The sequence below is a fragment of the Cydia fagiglandana genome, chromosome 7 (genome assembly GCF_963556715.1).
Source record: "Cydia fagiglandana chromosome 7, ilCydFagi1.1, whole genome shotgun sequence".
Classification (NCBI taxonomy): Eukaryota; Metazoa; Arthropoda; class Insecta; order Lepidoptera; family Tortricidae; genus Cydia; species Cydia fagiglandana.
The window spans coordinates 16261965-16279263 of record NC_085938.1 but is presented as its reverse complement, the minus strand read 5'-3'; the positions used below and the strand labels follow the sequence as shown (position 1 = coordinate 16279263).

The window sequence follows — 17299 nt, the reverse complement described above, 5'->3', positions numbered from 1 at the left end:
ATTTTTAAAAGTTGCTGAACAAATGTTGGTCAGTATGAGGAGTACAGCCTACAGTTAATTTTTTTGCTCGTATTATAGGCTACTCCCGGTATATGTATATTCTGCGATGAACTACCGTTACCCAGTTTGCGTTTGTAATAGCGCCATCTTTGGTGAAATTAGGACATCAAACTATATCGGCTCGAACAAGTATATTATATAAACGTATAGTGTTTTTTTCAGGGGCGTTTTTGATCGGCAAGACAGCGTCCGATCGGAGTATACCAGCGATCGAGAATCATCGCGCTACGGGATAGTGCAGCAAGCCTCTATCGACAGCACTGACTCCAGAATATGTTATCTGACATCTAGCGAGGTAAGTGACGTTTTATTTGGTGGTAGGAAAGTAGGATAAGAAAGAATAAACGTTAACGGTACAGTATACTATGTTGATATAGTAAGGCCCAGTTGCACCAACGACATTTAACAGACTGATAAACGACAAACAGCAGTGAAGTATGTAATTTCCCATACAATAAAATGTAGCGAACGCTTTAACGGTGACACACGTTTTGGTGCAACTGACCCTAACTCTGCCCTCCTAAGCTCAATAGTGGTATCTCAAAAATAAAAGATGGTAAAAATGAAATTTTCAGATAAAGAATAGTCAACTAATTGTTACTAATAAATATTAAGTATTTTAAACAAAAACATATCTAACTATGTAGGTACATAATACATTTGTTATCTCTCCTATTCGGTAAGTTCGCCTTTCATAGACATAGATAGTTTGTCTTTCTTTTTTATTTTTTTTTATAGGCTTATAACCCGGTGGAATGTATATTTTTTTATTTATTTGTACTTCGAGCAATGGCTAACAGTTTCACTGCCCGATTCGAACTTTAAAATACGTTAATTAATAGATCTAGAAACAATAATTATGGATTAGATGTGTCAGTGTCAAAAGTGACGTTCTTGTTTGAAGAAACGTTACATTTGACAGTGACATATCTAATCCATATCGTTTCTAGATCTATTAATTGACGCTTCTTAAGGTTCGAATCGGGCCGTCAGACACATCCCAATTTAAGATCCGATTGTCTGTGGTTTTAGATTTTTTTCCGATCAAAATGAAATTGATTTCCCAGTCCCTTATCCTCATAACCGTCATAAGAAATATACCTATAATAAACCTACATTTCTTGTGTTTGACTTTCCTCGTATTGGAAATAAAAAAACCGGCCAAGTGCGAGTCGGACTCGCGTTGCAAGGGTTCCGTATATTACACAATTTTTAACAGGGTTCCCCTCTTCTGGCATAATATTGTTTGTCAGAAATACACTTCGCATAACATGTATCGCAGAAACACTTTTAGTAGAATGATAATTAGGTATAAATATTCTTCTTCTCTTCTTCGTCGTAACCTCATGACTGAGGGTCGTGACCGCCATAAGTTGCGTTTTCTTGGATTGCTCTCCAACCTGGCCGATCTTCTGCAGAAGATCGGCCAGGTATAAATATTACTTTGCATTATTATTACTAAGCATACAATACATTTTGCAGCATATTACTTAGCAGAAGATTACTGTTGCTGACTTTGGTTTAGCATTATTTTATGTACCATAATCATCCTGCAGCATACTTTCATTATGGCATAATGTTTTTCTACTTGCAGAAAAGTGGATTACGTTAAGTAAGAACTGTGACCCCCAAACAAAATTGTACCTGTTAGGTTGTAACTGCGGCCTCCTGTATAAAACGAACGGCTCCCAGAAAAGTGGGTTCGGTTAGGTTAGAACTGCGACCTCATACAAAACGAACGGCCACCAGAAAAGTGGGTTAGGTTAGGTTATCTGATTAACTTTAAAGCATTTTGATAACTTTATGCTACCTAAATATTATGCAATACATTTACCTGCAAACTCGTTTAAAAGACTATAATATTATGATCATCAACAGTATGCCAAAATATGGTTCTGGATTTTACAACTCTGCGAAATGATTGTACGCTAAATGATACATGGGAAAGGTAATTCTGCCAAACGACATTTCTGCCAAGTAACATTATGCAATACAAAAATATGTCAAAAATCATTCTGCAACACATTAGTAAACCTTTTTAACAATGTATTTTTTATGTGAAACGTGAGTGAAATCTCTTTAAAAAATCCGTAGGGGTCGGATCAAAAACTAAGTAATTAAGTCCGACTCACGCTTGACTGTACATTTCTAATAGGTTTTCCTGTCATCTATAGGTATAGACCTATTTTATGTATTTTTTTCAAAATTTTAGACCTAGTAGTTTCGGAGATAAGGGGGGGTGGAATGGTCATTTTTTGCCTATTTTCTTGAATTACTTCTAAACTGTTTATTCGAAAATTATAAAAAAAAAATATTTGAGATCCTTATAATAAGCTCTTTTATTTGACATGTAACGTGATATAGTATGAAAAATTTTATTTTTTAATTTTCTCATTTACCCCCCAAAAGTGGCCCCTATGTTTAAAATTCATTTGTTTACGTTACATGTCCGTATTTGGGTCACAAAGTTACATATGTGTACCAAATTTCAACTTAATTGGTCTAGTAGTTCCGGAGAAAATCGGCTGTGACAGACGGACAGACAGACAGACAGACAGACAGACAGACAGACAGACAGACGCACGAGTGATCCTATAAGGGTTCCGTTTTTTCCTTTTGAGGTACGGAACCCTAAAAATATGTACTCAGAGTGTTTAAATCCGGTAAAAGTAACCACGCTCACTTTCAATTTTAACTGTAAATTTTATTTACAATAATCACGATTATTTAGCAGTGGCGCTAGTGTGCACGTAGATGGGCTTTTAAAGCTCCATAGTAAGAAAGGCTCGTGTGCTCGTTTGAGTACTCCGAGCCATAAACAATACCTGAATACTGAACGAACGATCTCAATCCATTTGACTAAACTGGAATGCAATTTGTGAGCTCGTTATGTTGTTGTCACGCAACTGACGGGCTCCCAACTAAATTGCCACTGGTAGCGATGCAGTTTAATCAAGTTGTTGGTGAAAGTTGAAATAGTTATATTCGTTTTCATTCAGGTAAATTCGAATTTGGTATGGACTTTCGTAAATTTGCACCAGGAACAAATGTAATGAATATAATAGTGTAAATTATTAAATTCATGAGTAAAATCTATGTCAAAGTTGAGTTAAGCGTAGATGATGAATTAGATTAAGTCACAGAATAAATAATAGTACTAGGTACAGAAGACTCACTCTCTAACAAAACGCGTCTGTTACGATCAGCACAGATATGGCTGCTAGATGGCGACAGCGCCACGCGCGGCTTATGGCAAACCCCAAAATTGGGGTCGAACGGATGTACTTTTAGCTACCTGTAGCAAAGCGACGAAATCGCGGAGTGAGACACGCCTGATTAAGTTTACAAAATGACTTGCAATAAATTACCATCAATAAGCATAAGAATATGTCAATAAGTATAAGAATAGGGCATTGCGGTTCTTATAAGTCAAATCCGAGGCTGGTAATTAGACTGACAACGACCGTATTAACCACCAATCGTCATTGTTGTAGACGGCGCTAAATATATTGCTATTTATAAGCAAAACACTACTAAGTAATTATTACATACGTACATACGTCTGACATTTCAAAAAAGTTAGAAAATGATGAAGTGAATTAGGAAAATTCCATATATGTTACTGAATGTACAAGAAAATTTAAGTCAAAACTGAAAAACTTTATATTAAGTTTTATTCAAAAACTTTATGCCTATCGATTTTTTCATCGAAGTAAGACATTCAGGACAATGATTAGAAGTGTCCAATAAGAAACGCAAAAAGTACACTAGGTATCGTAATTATTACTTTAGTGTGGCTGTGCTGGAAAAACTTTTTCCTGGCATATCACTCGGCATTTGCGGATTTCATTATGGACGTACCTACGGAGAGAGCCCTCTTTTTCACTAAATGGCTCTAATCTATAAGTGTATATGTACAATATGAACTCGAGTTTTGTGGATCTTCAGGCTGGGGGAAGCGGTACCTGTGAAAAAGTACCTTGCGCTGAGTAGGTATGTGTATAGTATATAGTGAGGATTCTACTTCAACTCGAAGTCGACCCTTCAGCCGCAAATGTTAGAATATTATACACGGCCGTATTGTAAACTAACTTCTGGGAACTTTTTGAACTATTGGAGCAATTAAGTAATACCGAAATTATTCACTGAATCAAAAAACTTCACTTGAGTTTTCCATTATATTTTTAAAGACCATCCACATTTCATAAAAAAAGAATACCACGTGTATTTTTTTTACATTTCATTTTAAGAAAAATGGCTTTGATGCTCCACGATTTAATGAAATATGCCCATTTCGAGAGAATGTCGGATATCATTAAACTCCCAAGCGGGGAAATTGAACATGAGAAATTGCTTTTCAAACCTCTCACGATATATGTAAGTGTAATAGATTGATTACTCAGGTACGCATTTCGATACCTCGTATAAAGGAACGGCAGGTAATCTTTTATGCAAAGGCTGTGATTTACCGACGACCCTCTCTAAGTCAGCTTTGTGAGCCCGAACTATACATGTCGTTTATTCAAGTTACAGAAGTTATTTTACTTAAAACATTTTTCTTTTTAAATGTAAGATTCGAAAGCAGACAGTAAAAAGCAGAATAACTCTCTATAAATAACACAGACATAGCTCTTATCACCTACCGCCCTCTTAAATTCTGCCAAGAAAGCGTTTGAGAGAAAATATATTGGTGTAGATATCTTAAACGTGTTCACCTCCTAGCTATCTGTTTGCGCTTTGTATTGTTTTGGGTTATCTTAGGAGTATCTAGTATAGAAATACTCAATAGGTAATATTATGTCATAAACAATAAATTCTTATGAATTGAATATGTTGTAATGTTCTGTTTATTTTACTCTCAATAATTAATTCATTTTTAATCGACTTTAAAAAAGGAGAAGATTATCAATTCGACGGCCAATAACTGATATGTTTGAAGCCGGTGCTAAGCCAAATAACTAATGGACAGATTTCTTTCCTTCTTATCGAACCGCACCAGGGTCGGCATTCGCATTAATTTGGCTTGGCACTGACTTCAAACAAATATCGGTCGCTTGCATAAGGGACAATATCTTATTTTCTCATTTTTGAAGTCCGTTTTTCTTCTTTTTAAATAATTTTATTAACGAGTTCTGTCTCTAAACAGATACCTAACTAAAATTTTAATTATAACGATGAAATTGTAATAATCTGTTCAACAATTAATTGTAATTCAATAGGTATGCACATGGCGTTTATTTCATAATGTTACATAATAGATAGTGATCATGATTAAATCAGCCGTGTTTCATCAATTAATATAATCGCTCAAAAGCCAACGGGATGGATTAGCGCAGGATAATCAACAGAATCTGCAACAGCACTCCATAATTATGACAATTTAGTGCATTTATCTAATTATTGAAATCGGAGGATTCAATCCAAATAATGATTGTAATTATGAAAACAATGTGCATCATGTTTTATTAAATACTATAGGTAGTTTGCTGATTAAAATCACCAAAACAAAATAATTACCGCAAGTTTCCTAGGCAATGAAAATGAAAAATCGGCCCAATGGTAATGTATCTAGGTATGAAATCATTTCAACAAACACAATACATAAAAATTGCACTCATATTCTTTATGTACTTCAAAGCTTTATCGCAGAAAGTGCCTGTTCCTGCAGAGTTTTCCTAATTGTAAAAATAACGATGTAAATATGTATTCGGTGAGAGGAAATGATACATTAGAAACGATGAAAAATTACGACAAGGACGTTCTTTAGTATAATTCAGTACGTACAGTTAAAACGATAGATTTTTTTGTTCTTTGATCAGTTTGTAATTTAGCTTGCGGGTGAGCTTAAATCGTTGGGATAAATAGTATTGGTCTGTAAAAGCTTTAATGTGTCACAGTACTGCAGATGAGTTGGGTCGGTATCGCTCGGTAGGTACGCTGAAAAGCAAGGTTTGCCAGGACGGGAGTCGGGCGCCATCGCGCGCGATCGGCCGCGTCTGCGCGCCGTGGCTCGTTCGCTGCCCTGCGCTTCGGGCACCCCAATTGTGTTCTGAACGTAGCATCTCAAATATTATTTTGAGGTTAGCTTTTCACAAATAAAGTGTAACACAATGGCCGAGCCTACTCGAGGCCCTTTCAAACGCACACTAACCTCAAAATAGAACGTGTCGAATGTCGCGCAAAAGAACTTTAAACCGTAAACTCAGACGTTTTGTTTGTGTCAATACAAAGCTTTTACTGTCAAGTGCACGGACAAAGAATATTGGCATCGTGTTCACTACGTTTCGCACTTTTAATGGAATTTAATTCATGACTTTTAACAATAATACTGATAGACTGCTTGAACTGTTGTGACGTTATTTTTATGACATATCCTGTGGCAAAGTGAAGTCAATTCTACGGCCTATCTGCGAGTGAAACCTGATAGATTTAGTCCTTGATTCCAATACAATAAACATAAATAATAAGAAATTGAGATTATTAGGAAATTTTATAGTAGAGTTCCTGCTTGTACATCGCTTCATCCACCTGTGATAATTCGTCCTTGTTGATACAAAGACTTTGTGTACCTATTTCTAACGCTGCCAATGTTTGTCAAATAGTTAAACTACTAGTTATTGCTCCTAGAGTGTTCAATGTTATTAAGTGCTAATTTTTACGAAGATTGTTAGAATCGGATTCTATAATATGTTGAATTAGATAGTCTTTGGACACAAAAAGATTTGTATACTGTTGAATATGAGTAGTTTGTTGTTGTTCGATTAGTTTGTACTTTCAAGGCTAAGCCACGCTATAGAATGTGTCTATGGTAACTGCATGGGGACCGTCAAATCTAAAAATGCGCATTTTATCAAGGTAACGTTAAATAAAACTGGCATGTATATAACCTACTTCTTTAGTATTAAACGATATCTAAGAATATTATTATTAGTCTTTCCAATCTCGTGTAGATAGCTAGATAGTTAATAGCACTATATTCTGCTAGCGCTGGTAGCGACGTTAATAAATTCAGCAACCTGTACCTTAATGGATTATATGCCCGGCGAAGCATGCACTTTCGACCCAAAGGGCTATATATAGAAGACTATAACGTGAGCCTAGCAGTATTAATGGAGTTAAATCGATAAAGATGCTTTGTAACTAATTACGTATCTTCCGGCACGTTGAAAGTTACAGTCAAAGTAACGAAATTACGATAAGTAGGTACTACATCTGACAAATGAAAAACTTTTTAATTAGAAATATTGAGCATACCGCGCAAAGTTTGAAAGAAAAGTTCTGATCGGATGTGACCTTTTGTTACGTCAATCCTTAATACAAACAAGTATGAAACTTTCCAAGTAAATAATGGCCTTACGTAATAAAATAGAAATACTCGTAAAGTTTAAAAAAGGAATACAGTCATACCAACCACGTATTCAAGCATGTTTATTCACTGTATACAGGGTGTTTTGGTACATCGTTTGCCAAATTAAAACGGCAGATAGCTTGAGTCATTTGCTATCTTCTCATGCCTAGAAAAACAAAATTGGCCATGGTTTTTTTTACTACTACGCAAGTAAAAATTTGAAATTTACGAAAAACTGTCATAGAAGTGATTTTTTTTTTGCATCAAATTAAAAATTTCTAGGCCAGAGAATATAGCAAATGACTCAACCTATCTGCCGTTTTAATTTGGCAAACGATGTACCAAACACCCTGTATTTTAGTAAATGCAAATATAGGGTTGTGTTTGTTCATCGACGGGCTCTATTTCCCCGTAATGGGATCCAGAGGCCCGCTGTTTATTCTTGCGGGCCCGCGGACCGAGGCACGGGCACTGTAAACTATGTCAGGGTCGGGGCGTATCGACCCGCTTCTTTCACAGCAACAGCCCCTCTTCATGTATTTTCCGGTTTATCGGCTAATGTGTGGACGCTACACAATTGCTTGCGACATAATAGGGTTGGGTTTCTAATTAAATGATATGTTTGGAGGATTTAGAAATTATTTTTGTTAGAAGTAGTAGCAGTAGCACCGCCCTAAATTTATCTGCTGTGCCTTAAAGTTGACTGGTAGAGAATGCTTTTGGCATGAAGTCCGCCTTTTGTAGGATAAGTTATTTTTGTTCTATAAAGATTAAAGAAATAAATTATGTAATACCTATGCACATATCCGGTGACCCGTAGCAACATAATGATAGCGCCAATTAACTAGCCATATTAATAAGCTATTTTACCACTATTTTATACTTTTAAAACATGTACATACATACATCTAACGGGTTTTACGGTGACATATACCTACATTTTCCAAATTGTCTCCTGTGTGTGGTGTCTTGGGTGGGTAGGCACACGTACCTACAAAATGTTCTTTCCCCCCTTGTCGCTCATATAATGTGATTCATCCACAGTCGCAGGTGGAAACTACACACGTTTTTCCGCATGAAATATTTACGCACGAGTCGCATGACAGAGAGGAATTTTATTATTACGTCCAACACAAAAAAGTTCATAGACAAATCGGTTTATTTCTGCTGCCACTTGTATATCGAAAGCTTGTACAATTTCTCGTTGAAGATTGCTTGTTAACTTTATTACATTTCAATAACGATGCTGTTTCTATTAGTTCTACTACATATTAACTACGAGACACTAAGCATAAATAACAGTTATCGTGAGCAATATCCGACAAGATTTTAAACACACCGTCTGTTATATAACAGAAATATTACAATTACTCTACATATTTTCCATTAAATCACTTTTATAGACGGGTCTATTTATTTTTATTTTACTACCTTTATTTAGCGACTTTTCGACACAGGTTTTACTGGTAACTAAATAAAAGTAATAAAATAAATTCGCGATAGACCCGTCTATAAATGTGAGTTAATACGTGTTTAAAACGCGAAGGTTTTAAATATTATATTTTCCATTATTTGCCTTTTAAATAAAATGTTCCTAATTTATTGCCGGTGCATTTCCTTTTCGCATAATAATCCCAAATCTAAAATTTAAGTTTTGTTCGCCTGCGTCACAAAACACAGCTATCTATTAAATTAATTTTTTCGTCTTTATTTCACGTCATGTAAAATAAATGAAGCATGCCATATCACACAATTCGTTTGCTGTTGGAAATAGAATTTTATTTTAATTAACAGAGTAGAATTCTATACAAAAATATGGTAGGAGAAATTATTGGAATACTTGCTTTTAAAATATAACAACCTAACTAAATTCGTTTGCTTGTATAATAATAATAATTTTGTGTCTCCTTTTGGATTTCACGGGCCTATAAATCCCGGTCTTTTGATAGGCTTGCGTGGGGATATAGATCCAACACGTAGAGGCCCCTTGGAGAGCTTTAATGTCATGTAGAACTATTATTATCTATTTTACTCATTAATTGTGTTTTAACAACACAGAATTTAACGACAGACATATTTATTATTTATTTATCAAATTTAGATATATAGAAATATTTACTCGTCTTGATGTTTTGGACTTGACGTTTCGTTAGTGACCGCAGGGAAACTGGCGAAGACAGCTATCAACAATTTCTAGTTACGCTTGTTATTCGAAATACTGTTCGTCTTCATTATTTACTGCACTAGGGCTGTCACACGTCTACAACAGACATAGCGCTCCATTTGCCGGTCGATGTTTCTTAACTTTGCTGACAGAAATTCTACAAAAACGAAATCGTGTTCTTCATTCTTGCATTACTGCAAAAGTAGTACCTAATACGTATTTATAATTTTGTAGCCAAATTCTTATTAAAATTAGGACCAAACCAGACCTGGTTTGAACTTCACGGCATAAAATTTTCCAAGCGGAACGTTTTTACCGTATTTTGTGTAAAAAAAGTAATTTAAAGTAGTAATATTAGTGTGCATACTTAAACCAAAATTGAGGCTCTGTGTTTCCTTTTTGTGAATTCGAGTAATAAACATCGACCATAGCCCTCTAATGTCTTGAATTTTATATATCAGTCATGTGGCAACCCTAGAGTTAAAGTAAATAATTAAGATCAGGTGAGGGAAGTTCGAAAACCCGCAAAGCTAGAGTTATATCCAGAATTAGAAAGAGTAAACTGGTAACACTAAAAACAAAGATTCACGGCTCGATTCGAACTATAAGATACGCCAGTTAATAAATCTAGAAACGATGTGGATTAGATAATTATGTCAGTGTCAAATGTGACGTTTCTTCGCACAAAAACGTCACTTTTGACACTAACGGCTCGATTCGGAAAATGAATTAGATTTCTACTAGACTTCAACAAGTTACGATATGGATAATTTAAAGATAGATATAAGTATATGTCAAGATAGATATGTAAAATTTGACGTTTCCGCGATTCTGGAGGTCCTCTTGAACGATTTCGACAAGTTATGACTTAGATATCCAAGTCACATCTAGTCGATATCTAATGTAAGTAGATCTAGTTGATCTCTAAATCGTCTCTAGATCTTGTGATTATCTCGAAATCCGAATAGGCCTGTAACACATCTATTCCATATCGTTTCTTGATCTTATTAATTGACGTATCTTAAAGTTCAAATCGGTCAGTCAGGAGTAGGTATTTATGTAAAAAATGACTAAATGTATGGAGCCGCGTAAACAAAAGGTTTAAATCATTAAAGTATAGAATTTATACTTTTACGCAGTAATCTCATGAAGTCTTTATGGATAAGTTAAATGTCACTTATGTGCTTAATACTTATCACTAAAAAATTACGATTGCCACAATGAAACACATGAAAATCATTTAGGTATGTATACACCGTGTTTTTATTTAATTCCGTTAACTTCGGGGTATGGTTAAAAACGTTTAAGTGAACTAATTGGCATAGGTAATTTTCAAAAAAAAATTTTTTTTGTTTTTTTTTAAAGAAAATATTAAGTTTAAAAAGTAATTAAATGTAGCATATAGCGTTGTTGTAATACGGGCATTATATTTAACTCAACCAAACAATTGAAATCTGTGACATATCAATGTCATTTCGAACATCGATCGACCGAGATTGTACTTAAGTTTAGTAGCAAATGTATGAACTCATTCTAAACACTAACCAATATGTAAACCGGCCCTAAGGCAAGTGTACACGCTTGTAGAGGCCTTATAAGAAAAAAATAAATTTATGATTATCTCCGAAATGGAGTTAATTAGAATATCGGTGTCTTTGAGAAAGTTACTTAATTTAAGCTCAGGAATGCACCCTTGAAATTAACGGAAATCAAAAAAAACACGGTGTATATCTACATTAAAAACTTGACCAATTGCTTTCCGATGTGACTTGCTTTTTTTAAATACTAAATCAACTAATCGTTTTCGCTAATTTCATTTAAATACAAGTGCCCCGCACCCTAATTACATAATTTAGATGTTAACTTCGAACTTAGTTCTTCCTCAACACTGTTAGCTAACTACACTTCTGCCTCTGATTAGGAACTTCTCTTCAAACTTTGTGATTTATTTAAGTACCTAATTTAGCAGTAAATATCCGTGGTACAGCCGCTATCAGATATATCTGAGCGGCCAACGTGGTCAAATATTTCTGAACATCCACTTTAATGTCTTTATAGTAGACTACAAATATTTGTAAACCATCGGCCGCTCCGATATAAGTATCAGATGGCGAATATGCGAATGTACAAACGGCAACACTCCTAACGTTACATCGGTAGACCTTATTACAAAAGGCATAAGGTCCACGTATGTACAGTTAACAGTGTTGGCGATGGTACTGTAAAAAATAATGATTACTTAATATAAGACCGATTTTACCTAATAACATTATTTTTGTTACAGGTAAGTACTTCGGGATTTTTAGCATTTGAGGTAAGTAGCAACTTAATCTACTTATGGAGATGATGGTAAGTAATATACGATACCCGTATTTATTTATTTTTCGTTCCCGGTGTAAAATAAGTCATGAATACTTCATTTTGAACACTCAATTATATAACTAGGTTACTACATTACCTATTGTATACGTAATTTTTGTTATTATTTATAAAAACTTTTCAAAAGAAAACTACCAAGTTAGTTATTTTAATAATTGTTATACTAGTATTCTGGAAAAAATAAAGTTATGTAGCGACTCGCAAATATTTTTAATAAATTTTCCTAGCAAGAAGTAGCTTCTAAACTTACAGTGGCATTTAGCGTTCTATAAATAAGCAATTCAACTACTCAATGAAAAATATCCAATTAAAAATTCTGTTTCAAAATTTCCCTTTGTTCACGCATGTGCATAAAGGTACCAAAATAATTAAGTTTACGGTTGAATAATCCTCATGTTTAGAATCTGCCTAATTATTATATCTGACTAAAGTAATTTGAGTCCTCCGACTCGCAGTCCCTTCTAATTCCGTAAGTTTGCTACGTAGACAGACCACAAATTGAGAAATTTAATCCGAACGAAACGAGATATAATAATTTGTGTCGGCTAAGTTTGATAGTCTGAGTTTCGAGGATATTAAGAGAGAAATAACTGGTTTAAATGTTGGTGCACTGCACAAAGAGTAATTAAATAGTTGATATTAAATGAAATACTTGCTAGCTCGAGCCAGAAGTGTTTCAAGTGCCGCCGAAAATAAATCCTTCACTTTTAATGGTTTATTCGAAACTCTATGAAACCTTTTGTATTCACTGAGAATTTTCCTCCGAGGAAGTTATTTTCATTGACGAGTATACCTCCATACTAATACTTCCGGCAAACTTTAATATAGTTTGCAACTTTTCCCGCAGTTTTTGAAGTTTATTGTGAAGTTAAATCGGGTTAAGGAATATGGTATAACAACGCTTGGGCAATACAAACTTGTACTCGCATGTTACTGTAATGACTGCCTTTTCTTTTGATTCGAGTGCTTTATTTTATCACTTTAATCGTAGGTATCTACACTGGGCCAGCAATTGGAATGTTTTTCTTTAAAATATATTTTTCTTTTTTTTTAATTCCCGTCTTCAACATAAAAGTTACAATTGTATGATCAAATTACGTTGTTGTAAAAGTTTGTGTAATTCCAAATTCACGTTAATCATAGTGTGAAAATGATTACTGTTAAGGTTGAAGTTAAGATAATTTTGCTTTAGTTGATATAGTTTAGAGACGTCAAGGTACCTACCTCAGTAATGATGAGAAGATATACGGAAGTACGTAGCTGGCATAAAAGGTATGATAATATAATAAAAGCTTATGTAAATCGAATAAAATTTACACCCACCGAAGGAGGAACGACTTGCCATCGAATCCAATTTTATTTTGCCCTAATAAGTTTACAATAACAAAATTTTCGTTACTGGTAATATTCATGCGTAAAGGATAAAGCGACCTTTTGTGCAAAAAATACAATCCAGGGCGAGAAAACAATAAAGTTGATTGTTAAAACATTCCGTGCGCGAAATACAGTTAACAGGGCTCACTCTGATTTGGTGCGTTATTCCTTTGATATTAAATTTAGCCGCGTCACGTACCACGGCACCCGGAGGCTCCACCCTGGCCCTGATTGCACTGCCAACGGCTCGGCGCCTTAACTATTCACTAGGACAAAGTTTAGATTATAGGATATAACTCTAATAACGTCCTAATGACGCTCCTAAACGAGAAAATATGATAATGAGTTATAATAGAACTATATAAATAACGGCTGATAACAGCAAAGAATTGGGTATTTTAAATAAGTTAGCATAATAATGCGAAACCAATTTTTTTTAACTTCTTTTGATCTGAATTTGAAAGCTTTCCTGATAATTGTGAATGTTTATGCTCATAAGTAGCATTAATAGGCGGAAGCTGGCTCACTTTTTGTAATAAATTGGAGCGGTTTAGCATAATTTTCCAATGCACTAATTTACCAAATATTCAATTATATATTCGTTTGAAACAATTAACAGCACAATGTTCAACTCGATATTGCCAATTAAGCTAATTTAAGTGTAAAACGGAACGGAAACTTTTAGTTGTATATAAAGGAAAATTGTCTCGTCAAAACTACAATTTCGTTTTGACTCAGAATTGCTTTACGACGTCAAGTTTTATGATTCAAACTTTATTATGAGCAGTGAAAACATAAACAAGTACTGTGAAAGGCAAAAAAAAAATATTCAGACAATTTAGACACTGCATGTTAATAGCAGTTTTGGCATCCTATGCACTTTTAGGGTTTATTACTAAGACTCCACTGTCCATCTGTCTGTCACCAGGCTGTATGCCATGAACCGTGATTAGCAAGACAGTTGAAATTTTCACAGATGATGCATTTCTGTTGCCGCTATAACAACAAATACTAAAAAGTCCAGAACCCTCGGTGGGCGAGTCCGACTTGCACTTATCCGGTTTTTTGTGCTCTTGGCGGAACAGTCGTCATGAGCGAGAACACCCACATATCTTGCTGAGTAAGCCTAATGAGGCGTGTGGCCAACTAAATTTGTATATTCGTTCTATTATCAAGAGCTGTTCATGGTTGTTTGCTTGTTAAATAATAGCCACTGCTCCAAAAGTACTACAATAGTTCTTGTAGAGAAAAACTTGCCCCTAATTAAGTAGTCTGGCGAGTCATACGTATTGTATACGCTCTAGTCATTACTTTTAATGGCTCCAATTAACTCAATTGTAGTGCTTAAATTGTCGTAATTTGTCTTCATACTCTAGAATTACCTCTAGAATGGGTATTAAGTTTGCAAAATGCAAAACTTAATTGGCCTGTTAACTTGAATAGAATGAATAATGACGAAGTTAAGGTATTTTTAAAGAATGTTTTACATTTTAGATCACGATCGAATTGAAGAAAGGTTTTGATTTAGTGACAGAGGGCCAATTCTAAAATAGGTAACAATTTGATTTGTTTGTATTGAAATAGGAGCGATTTTACTACCGTGAAAACAAATCCTTAAAACCCCGAATACTCATATTTGGCTTCAGCCTCCTCAAAACGTTTAAAAGAGCTACTAATTAAATTAGTCTGTTAAAGACCTTTTTGTTAACTAAAACTCTGAAACTAATACTCATTGAAATGTTATTATGTCTATCCTAACCTACTGTGACCTACTATAAAAGTCTGTGCAGGACAATATGCATATTAAGTATATGGTAAAAATACCAAACCGAAGGTAGCCACAAGCTACGGAGCACAGTTTTCTAGTTAAAATGGATCAACCGCACTAAAACTCTACCCATAAATCTGCATTTTTTGGGGCTCAGAATGCCACGACAAACTGGAACTGAGGAAACCACGTCTAACTACATAACACAAAGGCGGGTTAAATTAGCTACCAAGGTACTGCCGTATTCGGACTTCAAGATATTCACAAGAGACGACACGTATTATACTAGATCCATTCTAGATACGTTATAGTTTAGATATAGTTGATAAACTAGTTCTCTTTTGCAGCGCAATTCGGGCAACCAATGTCACTTTTACGTTAGATAGAGTAAGATATCTATTAGATGTGAATTGGATCTCTAAGTCATATCCTGTGGAAATCGATCAAGTCGTTCAGGAGTATCTCCAGAATCGCGCAAATGTCAAATTTGACAGGTTAGATCTTAAACGTATCCTTATCGTATCTTAGTGATGTCTAATAGATGTCTATTCCATAATTCGAATCGGGCCCATAGTTCGGATGGGCCAAGATGGGTGGCGATGACGTAGTAAGCCGAGGCAAACGTAAAGGGATGACCTAAATGACTCGACTGGTCAGAGATTACTTAGATCGAGAGAAGGATCTCGTAGAGTTTATATGAGACAAACAGTGCAAAGTTAAGCTGTTATTTTCTATTTATTGATTTTAAACTTTATTGCACATCAAAAATAAAAGTAGAAAAGGCGGACTTAATGCCTTGTGGCATTATCTACCAGTCAACAATATGGCCAAACGGAAAAAATTCTGAAATGAAAAGTGAAATGTTTTTTTTTTGCACTTAAAGGAGTATTTCGAAATATACACTTTTTTCAAATATTTCTTCAATCAGTTAACATCACGATTTCCATGTATTTAATTCAGACAAAAAGAAAAAAATCATACATTTAAAAGTTTGTCTAATCCGTGTCTTAGAATAAAATGTATAAACGAAGATTAAATTCACTTTGTAATTTGAGAGATTTGCCAGAACAGACGTGACACCTCAATTTATCACATAAAAAGACTTTTCCGATAGCTTTCAGTAACATTCCAAAAAACTCTATCGTATCTCGGTGATATCCCGAGTGTCTTGAATAATCCCCCAGGCTTCATCGTAGCTGGCGGCGATCGGTGCGGGGCCGGGGAGGGGGCCAACGCCTGCGTACACCGCCCTTCAATGTTCCGCCCGCGTGCCCGTGTCTCCGCCAGGCCACTGGCTCACATACAAATCACGACCCGTGGCACTTAAGCGTTTATATTATTCTCCTGTAACGTGTGCTCGGTTCGTTTGCTCGGTCAATTATCTTCAGCGTATTGAAGCAGAGGCGCGTTACGATCTAACTTTACTCTTTAATATAGATTTAATCTTGTTTTGTGGGGACACGGATATTATAATACTCATCTGGAATGACAATCTGCAGAGTAGCCGTTTTTAATCAGACCATGCATTTTGTAGTTGTCAGAATTACTGTGTATTTTATATTACGAAACGTTTACCTAAAAGTAGATATAGGTAAATAGAACAACTAAACACATTTTCTACATAACATAATATAATTAATATATATGTCTAGCACTCGTATTTAAAAGTGTTAGGATTCAGAAAATTAAAATAGGTACCTATAAAAAAGAGCAAGGAATATTTCGAGTGGCTAGACCACTCGAAATATTCCTAATCTTGTTTTGTGGGGACACGGATATTATAATACTCATCTGGAATGACAATCTGCAGAGTAGCCGTTTTTAATCAGACCATGCATTTTGTAGTTGTCAGAATTACTGTGTATTTTATATTACGAAACGTTTACCTAAAAGTAGATATAGGTAAATAGAACAACTAAACACATTTTCTACATAACATAATATAATTAATATATATGTCTAGCACTCGTATTTAGAAGTGTTAGGATTCAGAAAATTAAAATAGGTACCTATAAAAAAGAGCAAGGAATATTTCGAGTGGTCTAGGCCCACTGCGATACTTGTAGATTTTCACAATTCACAGTTCTCGCTTTGGGTATTTTTTAAAGCTCTTCAATTATAAATAATAGCTGCGGCACTTGCGGGTTGAATGTGACTGAAGTACGAGTAAAATAACGCGGATTCTTAATTTAAAAATTTGGCACAA

The 17299-nt window shown here is 34.9% G+C and overlaps 1 protein-coding gene across 23 annotated transcripts in view; it reads left to right on the top strand.

Moving 5' to 3' along the window:
- Positions 1-17299, top strand: part of LOC134666028 (protein still life, isoform SIF type 1) — a 156893-nt gene that overhangs the window by 63484 nt on the left and 76110 nt on the right. For all 23 annotated transcript variants that reach the window (XR_010098442.1, XR_010098443.1, XR_010098441.1 and 20 more), the window contains one exon: positions 223-355. Coding sequence is in view for 20 of the 23 variants with exons in the window: in XM_063523127.1 (XP_063379197.1) it covers positions 223-355 (133 nt within the window). In the remaining 3 variants the exon portion in view is untranslated. The remainder of the gene's footprint in view (positions 1-222; positions 356-17299) is intronic.